This window comes from Muntiacus reevesi, chromosome 14, assembly GCF_963930625.1.
Source record: "Muntiacus reevesi chromosome 14, mMunRee1.1, whole genome shotgun sequence".
Classification (NCBI taxonomy): domain Eukaryota; kingdom Metazoa; phylum Chordata; class Mammalia; order Artiodactyla; family Cervidae; genus Muntiacus; species Muntiacus reevesi.
This window is the reverse complement of record NC_089262.1, coordinates 9,606,804-9,631,940: the sequence shown is the minus strand read 5'-3', so window position 1 is coordinate 9,631,940 and position 25,137 is coordinate 9,606,804. Positions and strand designations below refer to the sequence as shown.

The 25,137-nt window shown below is 41.1% G+C and overlaps 1 protein-coding gene across 2 annotated transcripts in view; it reads left to right on the top strand.

The window, feature by feature from the left end:
* The window catches only part of CTNND2 (catenin delta 2), a 1,077,052-nt gene that overhangs the window by 666,642 nt on the left and 385,273 nt on the right, over nt 1-25,137 (top strand). For both annotated transcript variants that reach the window (XM_065905365.1, XM_065905368.1), the window contains one exon: nt 5,081-5,336. In XM_065905365.1, the coding sequence (XP_065761437.1) occupies nt 5,081-5,336 (256 nt within the window). The remainder of the gene's footprint in view (nt 1-5,080; nt 5,337-25,137) is intronic.

Sequence of the window (25,137 nt, the reverse complement as noted above, 5' to 3'; positions counted from 1 at the left end):
TCGAAACTATGGCTTCAGGAATGATATTTCTGAAAGGCCATTTGTTAAATGATACAAACGTGATTGTCGTTTTTAAATAAAATCTTTCTGAAAGTTGTTTACTTGCCTTAGATTTCATAGTCTACTCACTTTTTTCTTAATATAATATCACTGATTAAATTAAGACTCAAAGCACTTGATTTTCCCAGAAATAAAGATTTTTCTGAATATTAATAAATTCAATTAAATAAGAAATGGTATAAATTTGCACACAAGTTATAATAGTTTTTCCCTATATTATTCAAGTTGTTGATCCTTATTATAAGCCCATCTCTTCTCTGTACTTTTGGGAGACATTTCCCTTAATTTTAGGCCTCTCATCAATTTTTCTAAGTTTTCTCACTGTGTTAGGTACTTCAGTAATACACATATTTGAGATTATAAACCTGGTCCAGTTTATAAAGTTGGTAGTTGTAATTATAAATTCGGGAAACAGGGCTCAAGGGCATGAATTCCTTCTCTCCTAAATATAAGGCAAACTTGGGCAAGTTGGAGCATCTCTCTGTGCCTCAGTTTCCCACTTGTAAAGTGAGAGCAGGTTTATTCTAGTATTGGGTTGTTGGAGGAAATAAGAGTCAGTCAGTTAGTTCAGTCAATCACTCAGTCATGTCCAACTCTTTGCGACCCCATGGACTGCAGCTTGCTAGGCCTCCCTGTCCATTGCCAACTCCCGAAGCTTACTCAAACTCATGTGCATCCTGTCGGTGATACCATCCAACCATCTCATTCTCTGTCAGCCCCTTCTCCTCCCACCTTCAATCTTTCCCAGCATCATGGTCTTTTCTAACGAGTCAGTTCTTCACATCAGGTGGCCAAGGTGTTGGCATTTTCAGCTTCAGCATCAGTCCTTCCAATGAATATTCAGGACTGATTTCCTTTAGGATAGACTGGTTGGATCTCCTTGCAGTCCAAGGGACTCTCAAGAGTCTTCTCCAACACCACAGTTCAAAAGCATCAATTCTTCAGCGCTCAGCTTTTCTTATAGTCCAACTCTCACATCCATACATGGCTACTGGAAAAGCCATAGCCTTAACTAGATGGACCTTTGTTGGCAAAGTAACGTCTCTGCTTTTTAATCTGCTGTCTAGGTTGGTCATTACTTTTCTTCCAAGGAGCAAGTGTCTTTTAATTTCGTGGCTGCAGTCACCATCTGCAGTGATTTGGAGCCCCCAAAAAATAAAGTCTGCCACTTTCCACTGTTTCCCCATCTATTTGCCATGAAGTGATGGGACTGGATGCCATGATCTTAATTTTCTGAATGTTGAGCTTTAAGCCAAATTTTTCACTCTCACTTTCATCAAGGGGCTCTTTAGTTCTTCACTTTCTGCCATAAGGATGATGTCATGTGCATATCTGAGGTTACTGATATTTCTCCCGGCAATCTTGATTCCAGCTTGTGCTTCTTCCAGTCCAGCGTTTCTCATGATGTACTCTGCATATAAGTTAAATAAGCAGGGTGACAATATACAGCCTTGACGTACTCCTTTCCCTATTTGGAAACAGTCTGTTGTTCCATGTCCAGTTCTAACTGTTACATCCTGACCTGCATACAGATTTCTCAAGAGGCAGATCAGGTGGTCTGGTATTCCCATCTCTTTCAGAATTTTCCAGAGTTTGTTGTGGTCCACACAGTCAAAGGCTTTGGCGTAGCCAATAAAGCAGAAGTAGATGTTTTTCTGGAACTCTCTTGCCTTTTCAATGATCCAACAGATGTTGGCAGTTTATTCTAGTATTGGGTTGTTGGAGGAAATAAGAGTGCACACTAGGTAAACATTTCCAGGAGTTACAAAGTCTGATATCCATGCTTTATATCAGGCCAGGACTTGTTACTCCATGTCTTATATCCAGTCTCTTTCCTAATGTGAACTGATTTCAACATTATTAAATAGTAGTAATAATAATTGTTGTTGTTGCTCAGTCCCTGAGTCGTGTCTGACTCTTTGCCACCCCATAGACTGCAGCATGCCAAGCTCCTCTGTCCTCCACCATCTCCCCCACGGAGCCTGCTCAAACTCGCGTCCATTGAGTCAGTGATGCCATCCAACCGTCTCATCCTCTGTTGTCCCCTTCTTCTCCCGCCCTCAATCTTTCCCAGCATCAGGGTCTTTTCAAATGAGTCAGCTCTTCGCATCAGGTTGCTTTGCACTTACTAGGCATTAATAGCTTTTCTTGCCTTTAAAACAAGCAGTCATCCCATTGGGCCCTTGTCTTCTTTTCACTGAACAGTCAGGAAACTGGAGCTTTGAGAACTCTGTTAGTTGCCAGATACAAATGGAAAACCCAGATGTGGCCCTGATTGTTAGCTTCCGAAGCCAAGCTCTGAATGTGGAATTCCCTAACATTTCCTCCCCACAAGGCCAGTGCCAGTGCAGAATACATATCTGAGCCTAACAACGTTCATAAACTGCCCTTCACCTTTTCTCCTCTTACGTGAGACGTTGTCTTCTTGTTCCTGCTCTATTAATGCCTTTCACACTCTGCTTTCGCCTTTGGTCCAGTCTCCCTTGAAGCTTACGTGATCTTAGTTCCCCAGCCAGGGACTGAACTGTTCCCCCTGAATTGAGAATGTGGAGTCTTAACCACTGGATCGCTAGAGAATTCCCTATTCTTTTAAAATTTATTCATTCCTCTGAGAGTTTTTTTTTTTTTAACTTGTGTTATCATTTTTTAACAGTAGTGTTTTGTCATGTTTCAATCTTTTTCTCTCTCTCTTTTTTTTTATGTTTTATGTTTCAGCCTTAAATTGTCATCCTTGCCATTTTGCCTTCCCTTCCTGTTAACCACTGTATTTCAAGGTATTAGTAACAAATAATTTTGTATAGAAAATGATTTTTCTGATATTAGTAACCTTTTTTAGGAAGCTTTAATATAGATATTTAGTTCCTGAAAGAAAAAATTGTATTTATCTGAAAAAAAAGTCAGGTTATTGTTAGTTTTCCCTTTTGCCTTTAATTTGCTGACTGGCTTTTCACAACTCATCTAGAAAATGAAACTTTGTTTACCTCTGGGCATTTGTTCTTCCAAGAGCATGGTTATGCCTGGCCTGAATTTTAAATCCCTGTTCCCATGACATATAGCACATTGTTCATAAATATTAAAATGGGAATTTTAATTAGACATGCTTGCAAAATTTTGGAGAAAATATAAATGCTCCAGAAACTGCATAAAGACATAAGACAGGTTTTCTGGTTGTGAACTTAATTTTTTATTAGTCTAATCTAATGGCTTTGAAACTTAATCCGTCAAGGCAACCCTTGTCATTTCAAAACCCGACTCTTTTGGGAGTATACACACTTTTAGTTTAGAAAGTTTTCTTAAATATTTTTCTCATTTTCACCGTGTCATGGTACCTGGTCTCCTGATTTTGGATATTATAAGATTAAGTTTTAAAAGGTCATTGAAAATGAGAAGCCCTGACCTCTTAATTAAAATCAGTTCTCATATTAAAATATATTTCTCCAGTTCACTTTGCAACTTTTTTTTTTATCATTTTGACATGAAGTCCTTAACTTCCTTTAATATTAAACTAGTATTGTTTTCTTTCTTCTGTATTTGATTTTGAATATGTCTTCTAATGTGAGAGAGAAGAAGTTTTATCACCATTCACTGGGTAGTGCTCAAAAAGTCTTGAGTTGTAGGATGTGATTGATATTTGGAATCTAATTCTGTGTAGAGCTTGCATGTTATAAATGGTCATATCGAGACACAGGATATATTTATTTTTAAGTATAGCTAATTTACAATGTTGTGTTAGTTTCAGGTGTACACGAAAGTGGTTCAGTCTCATATATATATATGAATATATATATTTGTCTTTTTTCCAGTTTCTTTTCCCATATAGCTTATTGCAAAATATTGAGTAGAGTTTCCTGTGCTGTAGAGTAGGTCCATTTTTGTTATCTATTTTATACATAGTAGTGTGTTTATGTTCATTCTGAGCTAGAAAGTAAAGGTGCCACCTAATGTTAATCATGGATAATGATTAAACAGTTATTAAATCACATTCTATTAATATGGAAGATGCTATTTTCATTGTATAGGTCACCTAAATCTTAGATGTTAAGTATTTTTGAGGACCAGATAAAAATAATGATAGGAAACAAACTCCAGAGAACCCAGGAAGGAAACAGAAAGCTGAAATTCAGCTTGGAAATAGTCAAACCGATTTTAGTAACTGGCGTCAGATCTTCTTCCGACAATTTAGGCGTTATTGAAGAGATGCAAATACTTCTGGAAAAGCCAAGTCAGCACCTTATTTTGTCTGCGTTGCAGTCGGGTGGGTCTTCATCGCCTCTGGCATGCCTACCCTTCACCAAGTGTATTTGTTAGTATGACAGCTCGAGTTGAAAAAGAGACATATAAAAATCTTGTGGGTATTGAACTTTACAAGAACTGTCTAGCCCTGCATTTAATGCTCTAGCACTAATTACAGACCCACGTCCGCCTCCACCCCCACGGATACACGCCCCCTCACTTTTCCTTGTTTTCTTTTATTTGGGAAAAATCAACCGCGTTACTAAATATGTTTCACACCCTTGATAAAATTAATCTATCATCCCCTGAACGAACACTGCCTGAATTTTCTCAGCCGGAACAATGAAGAAGTCACTGCCCATAAGTCCTTAGGAAATATCCCTTCCATTTCTTCTGGGTTTTCGCTCCGTACAGAGTTTACGTGTCAGATGAGCAAACCTCTTCTTGGAAGTCAGGAAGCAGGAAACACATCACAGAGGCATTTTGGTCCTAGAGATGGAAGGGTTATTCCCGAAATATTGGGTTGGCCAGAAAGTTCATTCAGGTTCTTCCCTAAGATGGGATGGGACAACCCCAACGAAGTTTTGGGCCAACGAAACAGCATGCTAATGTCATTGTAGTGGATAATGTTGGATGCGTCAGTTGAAATGTAACAATTTTGTTAATTCTTTCAAACCCTTGTCGTGTTGTTTTGTGTGTGTGTGTAATTCCCCCTGCCTAGACCTGGTGAACCGTTTCTGTGAGCAGGTGCTCAATTTTTTACTCTGTCCCTCCTTTGCTGCCCTAGCCCCGTCCTCCCCCGGTGTCGACTCCGCCCCCTTGCAGCGCGCAGGCAGCCAGCACGGCCCGCAGAGCGCCGCCGCAGCCTCCTTCCAGAGGGCCAGCTATGCCGCCGGCCCGGCCTCCAGCTACGCAGACCCCTACCGACAGCTGCAGTACTGCCCCTCCGTGGAGTCTCCGTACAGCAAGTCCGGCCCTGCCCTTCCCCCGGAAGGCACCCTGGCCAGGTCCCCATCCATCGACAGCATTCAGAAAGATCCCAGGTGGGTACCAACCTTCTCCTCTCCCCCCAGCGCTGCTAAAGAGGTTTTCCAGCCAGACCTTGGGACTGCATGATTGTTTTTGGTTTTTTTTCGTTTTGCATCACTTGATTGCATCCATGTCTCTGGCGGAGTCTGAAAGGGTTGACTTTGGTTGACTTCCATCATCTTCTGTTTGACTTGGAATATGGGTGTTGGTCATGAATCCCTAGTACCTTCTGCGGTTCAGTAGCAAAGATGATCTTTTGATCGGAACATTTTAGATGCTTGAGGGTTTCAGCTAGTTGTGAGATCTGAAACAGCCTTCTGTGATGCAGTAGAAACAGAGGATGGGAGGTTGTATCATTTGACGTCAGACACTGTAGTCTACATATTTTCTTGTCTCAGGAGAAGCACACTTTGTCACCTTGTATATTTCCATTCATGAGTGGAGAGTGGTATACAGTTTACACTAAAAATTGGAAATTTTTACCAGGTTACACTAAAAATTGGAAATTTAGAAAACCTTTGTTACCTTCATTTTTGTGTCTGAAAATAAACATTAGGCTGAAGTTGCTTTCGACATTGATTAAAAATTTGAATATAGTGTATTAAAGAAGTTGTTATTATTGAGAAATGGTTTTTTGGTTTGTTTTTTTTTTTTTTTGCTCTCTTGTTTCAACAGTGGCCAAGGCTTTAGTGATGCTCTACTTCTGAAATTGGAATTGAATTCCTGTAGAGTTAAATGATGTTTTATTCATAGGCATTTGATTTATGCAGACAGAGTCCCATAAATATATATCTGCATCTGTGAATACTATAGATATGTCAGGTTCCTGGTATGTCTTTATAGCAGGCATGTGACTTGATTCTGGTGGTATACTTAAAATTCATCTCAAGGAATTTTCGGGTATTTTCTCTGATAGAGCACACAATGCAAGTGCACTGTATTGAGGGGTTTGCATAGATTCTTTTGTAAAAAGAAATCACCTCTACATACATAAAAGGCAGAATGGGACCATTTTATGGTATTCTTTAAGATAGCTTCTTTAGCACAATTCAAGCCTACTTGGAGGGCTTATGTTAAATATTGTATGTGGTAAAACCTCCACTGTAAAGGGGGATTATAGTAAGTGTTAGCTACTAGAAATAAGAAAAATTCTTATATTTGCATTTTATTCAGCATCCTGTTCCTCTAGACTTTCAGTTGAAACAAGGATCTCTATTGTCTTTGTCCGGAAATTTGCACTAAATCCTTTGGTATTCTTGGCGAGTGGGGGTAGAATGCTTTTCACATAACACAACACCCTTTATTTATTTAGTTTTAAATTTTGCTCTACTGGGATATAGTTCATTTACAATATGTTAGTTTCTGCTGTATAGCAAAGTGATTCAATTATACCTATGTATATAATCTTTTTTTATATTCTTTTCCATTGTGGTTTATCACAGTATATTGACTATAGTTCTCTATGCCATATAATAGGAACTTGCTGTTTATCCATCCTGTATATAATAGTTTGCATCTGCTAATCCAAAACTCCCAATCTATCCCTTCTCCAAAGCTCTCTATTTTTAAATATTCTTTCTAAATATGTTATTGAAAACATGTAGAAATAGAACAGTAGCACACTCTTTAGGAAATGCTAAATAGGAAAATACATAATTGAATTGGCAGTGCTTTATTTAACATTTAAAATATAAATTGAGGATAAGTATATAATCTTCAGTGAAGACGTTTTTACATTTTCATATTAGGGGAATTTGGCCTAATAGGAGTCCAAATTTATGTTTCTCTCACTACAACTTAGCTTCCTTATTGCATACTGTATATTAAATGTGTTATACTTTTATTAAATGACATATCCTTTTCATTTTATATTGCTATCACTTTTATAGCCTTTTTTCTTCTTTCAGCATATCATCATCAGACTAGTTATGGATTATGTGACATATATTTAATGAGTGCCCACTGTAAACCAAGGAAGAGAAACACCTGTAAGAAGTGAGAGTGAATAAGAGTATATTGGGCACGCATCCTTTGTAGGTGTAAACCTATAGGCAAATCAGTGTTATATGAATTGCAAGTTTACTATGTTATTTTTAAGAAGGCTAATGCCAGAAAGAAAAGCAAATATTGTGTATTAACTCGTATATGTGGAATCTAGGCTTCCCTGGGGGCTCATATGGTAAAGATTCTGCCTCCAGTGCAGGAGTCCTGGGTTCGATCCCTGGGTTGGGAAGATCCCCTGGAGAGGGGAATGGCAACCCACTCTGGTACTCTTGCCTGGAGAATTCCATGGACAGAGGAGCCTGGCGGGCTGTATGCTTCATGGGGTCACAAAGAGTCGGACATGACTGAGCAACTAACACGCACACGTACATAAGGAATCTAGGGGCCTTCCCAGGGGCACTAGTGGTAAAGAACCTGCCTGGGATGCAGGAAACGTAAGAGATGTGGTTTTGCTTGCCGGGTTGGGAAGATCCCTTCGAGAAGGGACTGGCAACCCACTCCAGTATTCTTGCGTGGAGAATCCCCACGGGCAGAGAACTGTGGTGGCAGCAGTCCATAGGGTCACAAAGAGTCAGATCCAACTGGATTGACTTAGCACGCACACACAGGGAATCTAGAAAATGCCACTGATGAACCTGTTTGCAGGGCAGGAGTAGAGATGCAGACGCAGAAAGCAGACTTGGTGGACACAGTGAGGGGAGGAGGTGGTGGGATGATCTGAGAAAGTGGCATTGACATATATACACTACCATGTGTAAAGTGCTGGTGGGAAGCTTCTGTGTAGCGTGGGGACCTAGCCTGGTGTTCTCCGATGACCTGGACGGGTAGGATATGGGGGCTGGGATGGAGGCTCAGGAGACAGGGAATATATACATAATGTATGCATATGGCTGATTAGCATTGTTGTATGGCAGAAACCAACACAACATTGTAAAGCAATTATCTTCTGGTTAAAAATTAAGAAAAGAATGCTAAGCATTGGCTTCATTTTTTTTCCATTTATTTTTATTAGTTGGAAGCTAATTACTTTACAATATTGTAGTGGTTTTTGCCATACATTGACATGAATCAGCCATGGATTTACATGTATTCCCCATCCTGATCCCCCCTCCCACCTCCCTCTCCACCTGATCCCTCTGGGTCTTCCCAGTGCACCAGCCCCGAGCACCTGTCTCATGCATCCAACCTGGGTTGGTGATCTGTTTCACCCTTGATAATATACATGTTTCAATGCTGTTCTCTCTAAACATCCCACCCTCGCCTTCTCCCACAGAGTCCAAAAGTCTGTTCTGTACATCTGTGTCTCTTTTTCTGTTTTGCATATAGGGTTATCATTACCATCTTTCTAAATTCCATATATATGCATTAGTATACTGTATTGGTCTTTACCTTTCTGGCTTATCAGCATTGGCTTTAAATAGATGTCAGTTCTGAAAAAAAATATTGTACCACCATCCTAAGGTCAGATACAAGCAAAAGAGAACCAGATCTAGAACCAGAATTGAATTATTATGGCTTCATGTAAAGAGAACTAATAACCTGGCATCATGTGAAATGAGTATATAAAATACAATAATGCCTTTCTTGTAGAGTTTTTTTTTTTTTTAATAAAGGGATGTGTCAGAGTGTTCAGATTTAATTGAGACATCCCAAGCCTAAAATTGTAGTCCACAATCTAATGCTTCTTTTATGATAGCATTCTTGCATCTTCTTTTGAAGAATGAACTTTGGTCCTTCCTGAGTGAATGTTACTAGAACCAATATCTCTTATGTCTGGGGTTCAGAGTAGTGTATCTCAGCATTATAATTTATGATTTAAACTTTTCCAGCTTTTAGGCTTCTTTCTAACTTTTATACATACATTTTTGGAGAGAGTGTGTTAAAGTTTTTTATGTATTATTAAATAGCCAACCATGTAAGCCTCTTTACCATTGCAAACATATTTTTAGAGCACATTACAATTCTCAAAGCACTTTGCCTTATGTCTTTGATGTAATTCTCCTTTGTGGGAGGAAACTGATATCCACATATTTTGTGCCTTAAATAAGTGGAGGATTGGAAAAATTGACCCATGTATATGCAGGCCAGACTCCACACTCTTAGGCACATATTTGCATGAACATTTATATTTATAAAAAGGAAATGGAAATTACATACCATCTTTTATGATTTTCTTGGAGGATGAGGGAAAGCACCTGTTTGCTATGTGAGGAGTGAATGCAGGAATGAAGGTAATGATACAAATTGTCTAAATAGGTCTGGTCCGTCTGATAATTGCTTATGGCATGTGTGGCCTTTGCTTTGTTTTCTTTCTCATCCTTTTCTAATATATGACTTATTCATCTTATTGCAGAACAGTGTCTTTTTTCTATTATGAATTTCAATGAGGAATTTTGAAGCAAGCCACCTATTTCAAAATAAGAATTTGAAATCAAGATAGCCCCAATTCAGTCATTAGACTTGAAACCAGAAGCTTTCTGTTATCTTCTTTTTTCCCTTTTGGTGTTTTAATGACGTGTGTATGTATATATTTAGACTATTTTATATTTTTTTAAATTCAAATATAGTTAATTTACAATGTTATATTAGTTTCAGTTGCTCAACAAAGTGATTCATTATATATATATATATATATATATATATATGAAATTATATATGTATATTCCTTTTTAATTTTTAAAAGAATTTTTCTAAGTCATAGAATATGAAAGGATTCATTCTAAATGGTTGGCTTTTTTGAGCTTGCTTAGCTGAATCATATAGATTGGGGCAACACTTTGGACTTTCCACTTTTAACTGCTCTCGTATATTCCAACAAAAATTGCACAAAAAACTTTTATACAAAGAGGTGATAGAATTTGATTTCCTTAAGTCAGCAATCACTTTGAAAAAACTTTTTATATAATATTTACTTCATAGCAGCCTATGCTGAGAACTATTTGTTAATTGCACATTATCTTCCATAAAATGTGAATTTCTTAAGTATCATTACAGCTACTATATTGTTGGTGCTATGCCAAATATTCAGTTTAATACGTGTTGTTTTTAAACATATAGGTCATATAAATCTTAAAATGAACTTATATGAAAGGACTCCGTAACATTGGGAATAATCATTCATAGCATCTTTATTTTGAAGTGTGATTGATGAAATAACCAGAAAAAAAAGCAAAACTCATGTACCTGGTATACTGATGGTGTTACAAATATTCTTGTCCATGAAAGAAGAAAAGTTATGGCCAATACATTTACTGACATAGCTTAATGTGTAGGCTGCATCATGAATAGCATCTTTTAATCAAGTTTGATTAATCCTGTTTCAGGGTATTATAATCCTTGATGTACACCATCTCAAAAGCAGTTTTTCAGACATGATGAAGGAATCTAACATTTTGCAAACATGATTCACAATGAAACTCTATATTCTTTTTGTTATTCATTGTAACAGATAAATAAATACAGCGACACATTCTTAATGCTGAATTTGAGCCCAAATTAGCAACTGTACTTTCAGTGGACTCTGTCAAACTTGTTCTCCATGTTTTGCTTCAAGCCACAGTGTTTGACCAATAATCTAAAACTATGAACTTTTAAAGAATTATCTAGTGTCTTACTAAAATTATTATTGGATGTTATATTAGTAGATATTATTAAGAAATACTGCTTATAAATATCGTTGTTTAGTCGCTAAGTCATGTCCAACTCTTTTCTGATCCCATGGACTACAACCCACCAGACTCCTCTGTCCATGGGATTTCCCAGGCAAGAGTATTGGAGTAGGTTGCTATTGCCTTCTCCAGGGGACTTTCCCAATCCAGGGATCAAACCCGCATCTTCTACTTTGGCAGGTGGATACTTTACAGTCAAGCCACCTGGGAAGCCCCATAAATATCACCAGGAAAATCTAAGTTGTGGTTTCCCTGGTGGCTCATAGCTTCACTGAGTTATGCAAGCCCGTTCACAGCAACAAGGCTGTGATTCATGAAAGGGATGGTTGATGACCAGTATGAAAAGACAAAAAGATATGACATGGGAAGATAAGCCCCCCAGGTTGGAAGATGTCCAGTATGCAACTGGGGAAGAGTAGAAGGGCAATTACTCTATGACCTAAATAAAATCCCTTACAATTATACAGTGGAAGTAACAGTAGAGTCAAGGAATTAGATCTGGTCGATAGAGTGCCTGAATAACTGTGGATGGAAGTTGTTAATATCATGCAGGAGGCAGTAATCGAAACCATTCCAAAGAAAAAGAAATGCAAGAAGGCAAAATGGTTGTCCGAAGCGGCTTTACAGATAGCTGAGTAAAGAAGTGAAAGGCAAGGAGAAAGGGAAAGATATGCCTGACTGAATGCAGAGTTCCAGAGAATAGCAAGGAGAGATAAGAAGACCTTTTTAAATGAACAATGCAAAGAATTAGAGGAAAGCAATAGAATGGGAAAGACCAGAGATCTCCTCAAAAGGTTGGAGATGTCAAGGGAACATTTCATGCAAGGACAGGCATGATAAAGGACAGAAATGGTAAGGGCCAAACAGAAGCAAAAGAGATTAAGAAGAGGTGGCAAAAATACACAGAAGAACCATACAGAAAAGGTCTTAATGACCAGGATAACCACGATGGTATGACCACTCACCTAGAGCCAGACATCCTGGAGTATGAAGTCAAGTGGTCCTTAGAAAGGATTGCTACAAAAAAACTATAGATAAATGGTTAGACAGCATCACCGACTCAATGGGCAGGAATCTGAGCAAGCTCCGACATCCATGTTCTTTGCCAGTGAGTTGGCTATTTGCACCATGTGGCCACGGTATCAGAGCTTCAGCTTCAGCATCAGTTCTGCTAATAAATATTCAGGGTTGATTTCCTTTACGACTGCCTGGTTTGATCTCCTTGCTGTCTAAGGAATTGTCAAGAGTCTTCTCCAGCACCACAGTTCAAAAGCATCAGTTCTTCAGCATTCAGCCTTCTTTATGGTCCAACTCTCACATGACTACTGGAAGAACCATAGCTTTGACTATGCGGACCTTTATTACCTTTTAATATGCTGTCTAGGTTTGTCATAACTTTTCTTCTAAGCAGCAAGCATCTTTTAATTCCATGGCTGCAGTCACTGTCTGCAGTGCTCACTGTCATTCTTGGCATGTTGTGACTTCCAGTAAAAAAGACACTGTCATCTGAAATGTGGGCCCGGTGAGAGGCCAGCACCATGTGTAGAGGAAATATGATCGTTCTGAACTGCTGTTTTGTTTGGTTATGTTGGTTAAGTAGAGATTCACACATTCTCTCCTCTGACCCCAGGCAGTGATCTTGGGCAGCCCTGCATGCTCTCCCCTCCCACGGGAGGAGTAGAGGAGGTCTGGGTTATAAAGGGCATCCAATACATGGGGAAAGGACTCTTAGCCAGTCATGATTCCAGGTGTGATGTTCACCTGCCCTGCCCTCGGTGTCCATGTATTTAAAACAGATATTGTAAAAGCACCTTCCTGATAAAGCTGTAAGGTGAAATATGTTAAGACCTGGAGGTCTTTGGGACATTTCCTGGCTTGGGGAAGGGCCCATTGTTACCACCACGGCCTCTCTGCTGACACCTCGGCTCCTGCCATCAGGGGCACCGAGGTTAGAGCTGAGAGTGGCCCTCGGGAGTCAGGGACATGGAGAAAGTGATGAAGGCAGAGAGGCCGTGAGCTGTCTGGTGAGGAAGACCAAGGGGCAGATCCTGGGGGATGCCCTGCTAAGGGGCCAGGGGAGGGAAGGGACCTAGTGAGGTGGGAGCAGAGGCCAGTGAGGGGGCAAGGAGGGAGGGCACGCTGAGACCTGGGCCTTCCTGGCCGGGACACACAATCAGAAGATGGAAGAGAAGATGTCCCTGCAGAAAGGATTTTGTTTGTTTTGCAAAAGCCTCCTTTTCAGGATTCCTCTTATCAGTTAAAAGGAAAGTACAGTTTACACACAATACTTGTCTGTGCGCGTATTGATTTTCCGGGAGCCCAGATTACTCATTTTGCCTTCTGTCTTCAGCATCACTAGTAGGAGTGAATGATCGCATTTCTAGAAGAACAACTCATTTCTAATCGACACCCCCCACCTCATTTGTACCAGAGTGGGTTCTGGCATAGAGACCTCGACCGCATCCCACAAGTAAGAGTGATGGATCAGAGGTAGTCAAAGCTGATGAGTCACTCTTACCTGGGTCCTACCTAGCTGGTTAATGAATCATTAGCTGATCCTCAGCAGTTGTGACAGTAGAAATCTCTGTTTTGTGTTTTTCAGATTTGCAGACTTTCCTCTTGACAGCCTGCCAGTTCTTCCCCTCAATCCATGTGCTTTTGGTAAAACAGGCTCTACCCTCTGTTCAGTAGGTGAGCCTGTAGCTCACACCTGGTCCAACATCCTCCTCAGGATCCCCATCCACTAGCAAAGCCCCCAGGGTGCAGAAGAGCCTGAGAAACTCAAGTCCCTGTAAAGTGGGCCATGTGCATTCTGGACTTCCCTGCCTCACTTGGGGCAAAAAGCCAAGTCTAGGCTCTCTAGAACCCATCACAGGAGCAAAAACTAACGTACACCCTCCCTCTCCTTCCAGTAGAATTCCTTCTCCCCTGCTTAGCCTCTCTGGAAGTGGCCGTGTGATCCTAGGTTTGGTCTCCATTATGAAGATAGGGCTGTTTGCCTTTGCTCACTTAACCTGTGTATCTAATGTTTTACCTGCGTGTCCATCGTATATCCTGACGCAGACTTTTCAGAACTTACCTTTAACCCCTCTGCTTAAAACCAACTACTCTCACTCCCTGTTCCAGGAACTGAGATAGTATTTTTCCTCCGATTCAATGGGCTTCCTTGGTGGCTCAGATGGTAAACAGTCTGCCCACAGTGCAGGAGACCCAGGTTCGAGCCCTGAGTTCAGAAGATCCCCTGGAGGAGGGCATGGCAACCCACTCCAGTATTCTTGCCTGGAGAATTCCCTGGGGCAGAGTAGACTGGCAGGCTGTAGTCTATCGGGTCACACAAGTTGGACATGACTGAGCGACTAACACTTTCACTTTCCTGATTCAAAAGAACTGGAAAGTTGCATTCAATAGTTAAATTACCATGAAATCTTTACCACATAGGTTTATAGGAGAGAGGAACTCTGCTGATATCATCTGGCATCAGAGGACCTCGGCTCCCTAGAAGTCAGAACTCTATGAAATGTCAAGCATCTTTAGTCTTAATTTTAAGGTCCCCTGTAATAAGTACAGTGATGACATGAAAATAAGGATAATTGATGGTTTAAAGGGATGTCCTATTGAATTCCTAAGTAAAACAAATAATTGGTTTGCAGTGATTTTGCTATACTCTCAGTGTATGACTTGAGTTTGTAATTCATGCTACTCCCTGCTTCAAGGTTAGTCTGTTTTCTCACTGATAAGCAGGTTCCTGTGTTACCTACTGGATTTAGATATTCTCATGCTAAAAGGGGGACTTCCCCTGATGCTGGGAAAGACTGAAGGCAGGAGGAGAAGGGGACAACAGAGGGTGAGATGATTGGATGGCATCACCAACTCGGTGGGCATGAGTTTGAGCAGGCTCCAGGAGTTGGTGATGGACAGAGAGGCCTGATGTGCTGCAGTCCACGGGGTGACAACGAATCGGACACGACTGAGCTGAGCCGAACAGGTGGCGCTGGTGGTAAAGAACCCGCCTCCTACTGCAGGAGACAGAAGAGATCTGGCCTAGGAAGATCCCCTGGAGGAGGAAACCTCAGCCCACCCCTGTATCCTTGCCAGGAGAATCCCATGAACAGAGGAGCCTGGCAGGCTGTGATCCATGGGGTCTCACAGAGTCGGACATGACTGAAGCGACTTCTCACATGCTGAAGAGAGGGTAGGGTCTTGCAGATGAAGTCATCCCTTTGCCAATCACTTAGGATGAAGCAGAAAGGTAAGCTGCAGGTGAAAAAGAAGAAGTAAATCCCTCTCCATCATCACTGTGAAAGAAATCAGTTTATTTGAGCCCAAAAGGAGTGTGAATATGAAAAATGGTGCCCCTTAGAAACAAGCTGAGAACCTGGAAATGAGAAAGACTTTTCCCCCGGAATCTTGTGGGGAGTTAGAGAGCCTGACATACCCAGAATGGGCGCTCCTAAATCCCAGTGCTCTCTTTGGGGGTCACTGCCTTTATTTCCTGAGTGCTCCCCTTTCACTTTCCATTTGGTACTTTTTAGAACTCTCAGAGGAGGTTTGAAGGAATCAGAAGAAGGGTTTGTGCTTCAGAAGGAATCAAAGGAAAGTTCCTTGAGTCTGGTAATGAATAAGATTATAAAAATGGACCGCAGCATCCCTCTTCCTCTAAGGTTAGTTCCCACAAGTGGGAAGGAGAAAAAAGAGAAACGAAGGAAATTCAGGGTGACTTCTGGCTAACTTGGTTAATTCGTAAAGGACTGTCTTCCTATAGGGGGAACCTTGACAGTCCTAGATTTGGTTTTGTTAAGGAAAATGGCATCTACATATATGCCACATAGATTATGTGTATACAAATTCATAAATTGTGTGTATATATACACATACATGTACTTGTGTGTATACATAGGGCTTCACTGATGGCTTATCAGTAAAGAATCCACCTGCCAATGCAGGAAACACAGGTTTGATCCCTGGGTTGGGAAAATCCCCTGCAGGAGGACATGGCAACCATCCATTCCAGTATTCTTGCCTGGAGAATTCCATGAACAAAGGAACCTGGCAGGATACAGTCCACAGAGTCACAAAAGAGTTGGATTTAGTGACTAAACAACAAAATATATATGTAATCTATTTGCTAATTAGCTCTGCTCACATTTACCCAGAGATAAGTTTTGCAAAACTTATACAAATTCATGATTATTAATGGAACAACAGACACCCAGTAATGATATGTTGATTTTGCTTCTTGTCTATTTATCCATCAGTCTGCTTTCCCAACCCTTGTGTTTTGCTTTTGTTTTCCCACTTTAGAAAAAGTCATTCTGAATGTGTCCCATTCTTCAAGTCCATGTGAAATATAAATTCACAAAACTAGAGGAACTCAAGATTCGTTTTCCTTACAGAAATTTCAGTTCATCCCAGTAGCTATGAGAATATCGGGAAGCACCTCCTGGCTGGCTGTCTATGTATTATGTTTAATCAGCATTCACATAGTTATGCTCAACCTTTTGGAATCTTCTTAGAAAAATTCTTCTTAGACACCTTAACCATCTTAAAGAAATGAATTCCCTTTATTATTCAACATATGCTGCTGTAACTGCGGGAAGTGCAACTGAATGTTAGTTACTAAGTGTGTTTGACTCTTTCCGACCCCACGGACTGTGGCCCTTCAGGATTCTCTGTCCATGGAATTCTGCCTGCAAGAATACTGGAATGGGTTGCTATTTCCTTATTCAGGGGATCTTTCCGACCCAGAAATGGAGGCTGGGTCTCCCACATTGTAGGCAGATTCTTTACCATCTGAGTCGAAACCTGGTAACTATGGAAAACCAACCTCAATCAAACCATCCTCATAGCCTCCCTGTTTATCCCATTGCAATGGAAAATCTGAAATCCCCTTTGATTATTTCACGTGCAAACCAGTTTTAATATTTTTCTGAATATCTTAAGTCTCTTTTTTTCACCATCTGACTTTGAACATGTAATTGAGGACAAAAATGGAGCATTCAAAGCTTTTATTGTCTTATAAGGCAGGTGGTAGTTGACTGTCCATTTGTGACTAATGGAAATTAATTTCCATTGCTTCTTGAGATGTTTTGCAGCTGATAGTGTTCATTAATTTGGAGGCACTGACATCTATAGAGGGAAAACTAGCATTTTATAGTAAGAAAAGTGTACTTTGAAGTGATATTTTCTTTGTTCATGATACATTGCAAATCTGGTAGCTTAAGTTTTCATCTACTGAAGAATCATGTTCAGCTACCTTAACTGGTTTCCTGAACCCCGTGTGTTCTAGCATCCACTTAATTCTGTTAAGAGTAGAAAGATGAGTAGAAGGAAGATAGGAAAAGAAGACATTTGTTGGCAAACCCAGTGCGCAGCATTCTAGCAACACAGAATGTTTTATATTCTGAAAGGCTCTCATAGACTGAGATGAGACAGGATCCTCACTTTTTTTGTTGTTTTACCTTTTTGGTTTTCTAGGGGCATTTCACTATGCACTTTGCTCTTTTAATGCCTGTTTTTTAAAATTGTGTACTAGAGCATGGCCCACGGGCCACCAGTTTCAGAAGCCTCTTTAAAACTGAAGCCACCACACCAAGAAAACTCTGGTTGTGTCGCAAACTGGACAAAAATCTACCTTGTGTTTGCATGGAGACCCCTAAAGTGAGGGCTTCTCTCTGCCCTCAGGTGCTCTATACTGACAGATGCTATAGTGAACACCACCCTGGGGGTGGGGGGAACCTCAAGACTGTAAAACACAGCACAGTGATTCCCAGTGTTTTTGGAATGTAAACAGTTGCATTTCAAAAGCAGGCAGGTGCCAGCCCAGGGTGGTGGGGCTTTTCCTTTGCAAATAGCCTCCTCCAGCCACTTCTTAACAGGCAGGAAAGGTAGATATGAAATAACCTTGGAATATTGACAATCTTCTCAGTTGCATAAAGGTACCTTTACGAAAAAAATCAAAATTGGTTTCAGACAAATGTTTGGAAACCACTGTCTTAAAAGTCACAGTATAGCAGAAATAATTCCTCTGAACCAGTAGGTAGTCTAAGTGTAGTTGACCTGTAATGATTTATGTGTACAGCAAAGTGATTTAGTTATATATACATACATATATATACATATATATATGTTTTTAATGTTAGTCACTCAATCGTGTCCAACTCTGTGCGATCCCATGGACTGTAGCCCGCCAGGCTCTTCTCTTCATGGAATTCTTCAGGCAAGAACACTGGAGTGGGTTGCCATTCCCTTCTCCAGAGGATCTTCCCAAACCAGGGATCGAACCCTGGTCCCCTGCATTGCAGGCAGATTCTTTACCATCCAATAGCTGTATATGTATGCATGTGTGCTCAGTCACTTTTTGCTGTGACCCTATGTAGGCTATAGCCTGCCCAGCTCCTCTGTCCATGGGATTCTGGAGGCAAGAACACTGGAGTGGGTTGCCATTCCCTTCTCCAGGGGATTTTCCTGACCCAGAGATCGATCCTGGGTCTCTTGCATCTTCTACATTGGCAGACGGATTCTTTACCACGAGCACCACCTGGGAAGCATGTATATATATATATATACACGCACACACACACACATGTATATATGTGTGTGTCTATGTATATACAGATAAATATTCTTTTCCAGGTTCTTTTCAAGATATTGAAAATACATTATTACAAGATATTGTATATATTGTAGTTCCCTGTGCTATACAGTAGGTTCTTGTTGTTTATCTGTTTTATAGATAGTAGTCTGTGTTTGTTAATCCAAAATTCCAAGCTTATCCTTTGCCCCTTTTGCTTTTCAGTAACCATAAGTTTGTTTGCTCTGTCTGTGAGTCTATTTCTGTTTTGTCAGTTACTTTATTTATATCCTTTTTATATTCCACATGTAAGTGATATCACATGACACTTATCTTTGTCTGCCTTCACTTAATGTGATAATCTGCAGGCCGGTCTGTGTTGCTGCAGATGGCATTATTTCATTCCTTTTCAGGGTTGAATAATATTCCATCATGTATATACCACATCTTCTCTATCCATTCATCTGTCTGTGGACACTTAGGTTGCTTCCATGTCTTGGCTCTTATCAGTAGTACCACTGTGAACATTGGGATGTATGCATATGCTGTTTTGAATATATCTGCTGACTGACTAGAATTATGCATTCCTTCTGAATACTTTCAAGTTTTTCAAAGCCGCAGTATTCTAAAATATTAATCATTTCTGAAAAATCTCCAGATGTTTAGTATACTTGATGTAATTAATAATGATAAGGTTTGCGTGGGCTTGCCTTTTGGCTCAGTGATAAAGAATCCACCCGCCAATGCAGGAGACTCAGGTTCGATCCCTGGGTCGGGAAGATCCCCTGGAGAAGGAAACAGCAACCCACTCCCAATTCTTGCCTGGGAAATCCCATGGACAGAGGAGCCTGGCGGGCTACAATCCATAGGGTCCCACAGAGTTGGACGCTGCTTAACAACTAAACAACAACAATAGAGTTTGCATAGCTGGTGTCCAAGACAACCCCACACCTTTGCATGGAGTCTCCCACACTGAATCAGAGCTGCCTTTGTGACCAGTTCAACATCCTGAGGCTCTTAAGTGTAACGGTAGAGCTCAGCATGGGGAGGAATGAACTTGCCCGCCACGTGAGGGAGGCACTTTCAAAGCAGACCCCCTGTGCCAGGCATGCCTTTGGGTCTTCCAGCTTAGATCCCAGACATTTGAAGCAGATACTAATTGCCCCTGCTATTCCCTGTTTTGAGTGATCATACAAAGAAGCCGTGAGATAATTAATGATGATTATTGTTTTTAGCGTTTGAGTCATAGGATGATTTGTTGCAAGTAATTGGAGTGGTCATCTCCCCAGGGTTGTCATTCTTTCCTTCCAGTGTCTTCCCTGAAACCCCCTTTCCTCTTTACTTGTTTAAACCCATGCATCCATTGAGGATGAATGGATAAACCTGTGGTCTACACACATGATGGAATATTTTTCAGCCTTAAAAAGGAAGGAAACTCTGACACCCGTTACAACATGGATAAACTTGAAAGGCATTAGTATAAGTGAAATAATTCAGATATAAGAAGATAACTCCTATTGTATGATTCCACTTGTATGAAGTCCCTGGATAGTCAAAAACACAGAGACAGAAATTAGAATAGTGGTTGCCGGGGGCAAGGAGGAGGAGAGAGTTGGGAACTTCCCAAATGGATAGAGTTTCTGTTTGCGATAGTGAAAAATTTTTGCACAAGGATGGCGGTGACGGTCGCACAGCAGTATACCATGAACTGTGGACTGAAAACTGGTTAAAATGATAATTTTCTGTTATGTTGATTTGCCCACAATGAAAAGAAAAGAAAACAGCCTGCTGTTTCTTTGGCTGCCCAGGCACTACTAATAGAAACCAAGTCATATGGAAAAGCAGCAGATGCAGACACAGGGAGGAAGAATGAATGGAAATGACTCCAAGTATCTTGAATGTGACCCCTTGCAAAACAGTGCCTTCCACACCTTTGTAGATGTAGGAAGCTCTGAAGCCCATCCAATGCCACTTATTTGTTGTTGTTGTTTAGTAGCTAAGTCATGTCTGACTCTTTTGAAACTCCATGGACTGTAGCCCACCAGGCTCCTCTGTCCCTGGGATTCCTGGGCAAGAATACTGGAGTGGCTTGCCATTTCTTTCTCCAGGGGATCTTCTTGACCCTGGCATCAAACCTTCACCTCCTGCAATAACAGGTGGGTTTGTTACCACTGAGCCACCAGGGAAGTCATGCCATTTATTACTTGCCAAATATGTTACCTAATCTAAGTTCTTCAATCTCTTGCTTACATTTTAAAAAAAATTTTATATTGGAACATAGTTGATTAACAGTGTTGTATTCATTTTAGGTATATAGCAAAATGATTCACTTATATGTATGCATTTAATATACACAATATATGGTTATGTGTATATATTTAATCTTATTATTGAATAAAATAATAGTATATTATAATAATATATTAGCTAATGTATTAGCTATAAGACTCAGAGTTAAAATCACAAATGTGAAGGAGCTTCTTCAATTAGATGGCACAGTATTCTATAGCATAAAAATCATTATTAATATTATTTGAGAAGTACTGCCTATTGGTAAGGTTTGATATTTCATTCATCCATTCAGTCATTTAGTAAATATTTATTGAGTAGCAAACCTAGACAGTGTATTAAAAAGTAGAGACATTACTTTGCCTACAAAAGTCCATATAGTCAAAACTATGTTTTTTCCAGTAGTCAATGTACAGATGTGAGAGTTGGACCATAAAGAAGGTTGAGCACTTATGCTTTCTAATTATGGTTCTGGTCAAGACTGTAGAGAATCCCTTGAATGGCAAAGAGATCAAACTAATCAATCCTAAAGAAAATCAACCCTGAATATTCACTGGAAGGACTGACGCTAAGGTAGAAGCTCCAACGCTTTGGGCACCTGATGTGAAGAACCAACCCATTGGAAAAAAACATGATGCTGGGAAAGAATGAAGGCAAAAGGAGCAGGGGGTGGCAGAGGATGAGATGGTTAGACAGCATCACTGACTCAGTGGACAAACTCTGGGAGATGGTGAAGGACGGGAGCCTGGTGGCTGCGGTCCGTGGGGTCACAAGAGTCAGACACAATGTGGAGACTGAATGACAATCACAAACAGTCCCAGTAGCCAGCCAGCACCATTCTTGACACTGGAAACTTTTCGTTAGAAGTGATGAGGTAGGAATGTTAACTAGGAAATAAATAGGAAATGATCTCTTTTAAAAGCATTTGAACTTAAAAATAAATCAAATTTAAATAAAAACTGTCTGCTCCAGTTTTATTGAAAATTGCCCTTAGTGACTGGTTTATTCCAGCTACCACCTAATTCTATTTTAATAACCTCAGGAGCTCCTACTGTGGTTTCTCCTTTCAGAGCCAGAGTTCTATTTCATCACTTCTGCTGGGGTTAGTTTTCTCTCACACTGAAGATGAAGGCAGTAACTCAAGACCTCAAAGGTCCTAAATCAGAGAGCTTGCAACCAACACAAAGCAAGCAGACAGAAAAGAAAAAGCATCTCATTTCTCACAGGAACCTACCGAACTCCTATTCCTCGCTTCTTGGCAAAAAAAAAAAAAAACAGTCTGCTGTATTTCAAGCCGGGCTATTTCATATCAGAAGACAACTCATTAAGATAAGTGGCAATTAACATCTCCACTGCAGTAAAAATGCTTCTGACTTTAAAGAAGAAAATGTAAAACATGGACTGTCTTAGATAAACTGAAATGTTTCTGCAGGGAGTTTCTGAGGTATTTGCCAGGCTTTGTTTTGAAGATGATTGAAGCATAAACAGATTTAAATTCACCATAAGTCAGCTTGAAAGTAACAGACAGTATTGCTATTATTGTCAAAGGGGTCGTTAGGAACACAGAATCCGGGCATGTCTATGAAGCAGTGTGTGCGCGCGCACACACAAGCTAGACCTGGTCTGTGTAAGTAACTGCAAACCCTTGGTTAACTATAAATTTTCATGTGTAGCCATTGGAAAGGAAAGGACTTTCTGTTTGATTACCTTACATTGTTGCTTTAATGGGGCTTCCCAGGTGGCTCAGCAGTAAAGAATTACCTACCAGTGCAAGAGACGCAGGTTCGACCCCTGGGTCAGGAAGATCCCCTGAAGGAGGAAATGGCAACCCCCTCCAGTGTTCTTGCCTGGGAAATCCCATGGACAGAGAAACCCAGGGTTTGCAAAGACTCAGACATGACTGAGTGACTGAGCATGTTGCTTTAATAAAATGAAGGTGTTACTCTTGGAGGTGGGTCAGAAAAGATCTTGCTGTGACTGATGTCAAAGAGTGTTTTTCCTAACTGAAATAAATCAGAAAGAGAAAAACGAATATTGTATATTAGCACATATATGTGGAATCTAAAGAAATGTTGCAGATGAACTATTTGCAGGGCGGGAATAGAGGCTTAGTCATCGAGAACGGACATGTGGACCCAGAGAGGGGGATGAGTTGGAAGACTGGCATTGATATATATACACAACCATGTGTAAGACAGATAGCTTGTGGGAAGGTGTTGTATAGTAGGAGCTCAGCTCTGTGCTCTGTGATGATCTGGATGGTGGTCCTCGTTGGTGGGATTGGTGCTGGGGAGGTCCGAGAGGGAGGGGATGTTTGTATACATATAGCTGATGCACTGTGTTATATGGCAGAAACTAACACAGCAGTATAAGCAATTATACCCCGATTAAAAAAAAAAGAAGGCAACGCCTACAATATATAAGACCCTATGTACTTCTCTCATAGAGTATATGGTCATTCAAGCCATGCCATCTACTGAAGCGCTTGTATGAACGTGCAACATTCATTTACTCACTGCAGCAAGGACTTACAAATTACAAGGAATAAAAATGCACTCTGGTTATCTCAGTCAATAGGAGCTTGTTGTCAGTTTCCAGAGGAGGGTGAAGAGACAGGAAGCTGTTTCAGCAGCCCCAGCCAGGCAGGTCTCATTGAAAAGCAGATCACGGTGCTGGATACAAAAGTGGCTTTGGGGCCATGGCAGGAACTTGGGAACACAGCCCAGAGAAGTAGGTGTTTGCTGGGGCCTCCACAGAACTCTGGGGGTGCGGGACCCCGGGCACTCTGCCCTGCCCCATCCCCCTCTGACCTCCGTCCCCTCTCCTTCTTGACTGACCGCCAGGTCTTCCCTTCCTTCTGTCTGCATCTCTCATCAATGGTGCGTCGTCTAGAGTGCACTGAATTCAGACTTGCTCAAGAGGGCTGAAAAGTGTTAGTCCCTCGGTCATGTCTGGCTCTTTGCGACCCCATATACTATAGTCCACCAGGCTCCTCTGTCCATGGAATTCTCCAGGCAAGAATACTGGAGTGGGTTGCCATGCCCCTTCTCCAGGTTATTTTCCTGACTCAGTGATCACACCCAGGTCTCCTGCATTGAAGGCAGATTCTTTACCATCTGAGCCACCAGCTATAAAGAAGGCTGAGCACTGAAGAACTAATGCTTTCAAATTGTAGTTCTGGAGAAGACTCTTGAGAGTCTTTTGCACAGCAAGGAGATCAAACCAGTCACTCCTAAAAGGAAATCAACCCTGAATATTCATTGGAAGGACTGATGCTGAAGCTGAAGCTCCGATACTTTGGCCACCTGATGCAAAGAACTGACTCATTGGAAAAGACCCTGATGCTGGGAAAGATTGAAGACAAGAGGAAAAGGGGGCAGAGAGGCTGAGCTGATTAGATAGCATCACTGACTCAGTGAACGTGAATTTGAGCAAATTCCAGGAGATGCTGAAGGACAGGGAAGCCTGGCACTCTGCCGTCCATAGGATGGCAAGGAGTCGTACACACCTGAGCGACTGAACAACAGCCGCAAGAGGGCTGTTATGGACTGATGTGTGTCTTCCCAAGCTCATATGTTGCAGTCCCAACCCCCAGGACTGAGAATGAGACCATACCTGGAGAGAAGGTCTTTAAAAGGTGATTAAGTTGTTGGAGGCATCAGCGTGGGGCCCTAGTCCGACAACACAGATACTTTTATAAGAGAAAGAGCCATATGAAAACACAGGGAGAGGGCGACCATCTGCAAGCCAAGGAAAGAGGTCTTGGGAGAAACCAAACCTGCCTGGAGGAAAGAGCTTTCTTGGCTTGGAAGGATCCCCTGGAGGAGGGCATCGCAACCCACTCCAGTATTCTTGCCTGGAGAATTCAATGGACAGAATTCAAGGGCCAGGTGGGCTACAGTCTATAGGGTCACAAAGAGTCAGACACGGCTGAAGTAACTTAGCATGCATGCACATATGAAAGTGAAAGTCGCTTAGTCGTGTCCAACTCTGTGACCCCATGGACTGTGGTCCATGGAATCCTCCAAGCCAGAATCCTGGAGTGGGTAACCTTTCCCTTGTCCAGGGGATCTTCCCAACCCAGGGATCAAACCCAGGTCTCGCACATTGCAGGTGAATTCTTTACCAGCTGAGCCGCAAGGGAAGTCCAAGAATACTGGAGTGGGTATCCTATCCATTCTCCAGTGGATCTTCCTGACCCAGGAATCAAACCAGGGTCTCCTGCATTGCAGGCGGATTCTTTACCAACTGAATTATCAGGGAAGCCCCTGCATACACGTGTAG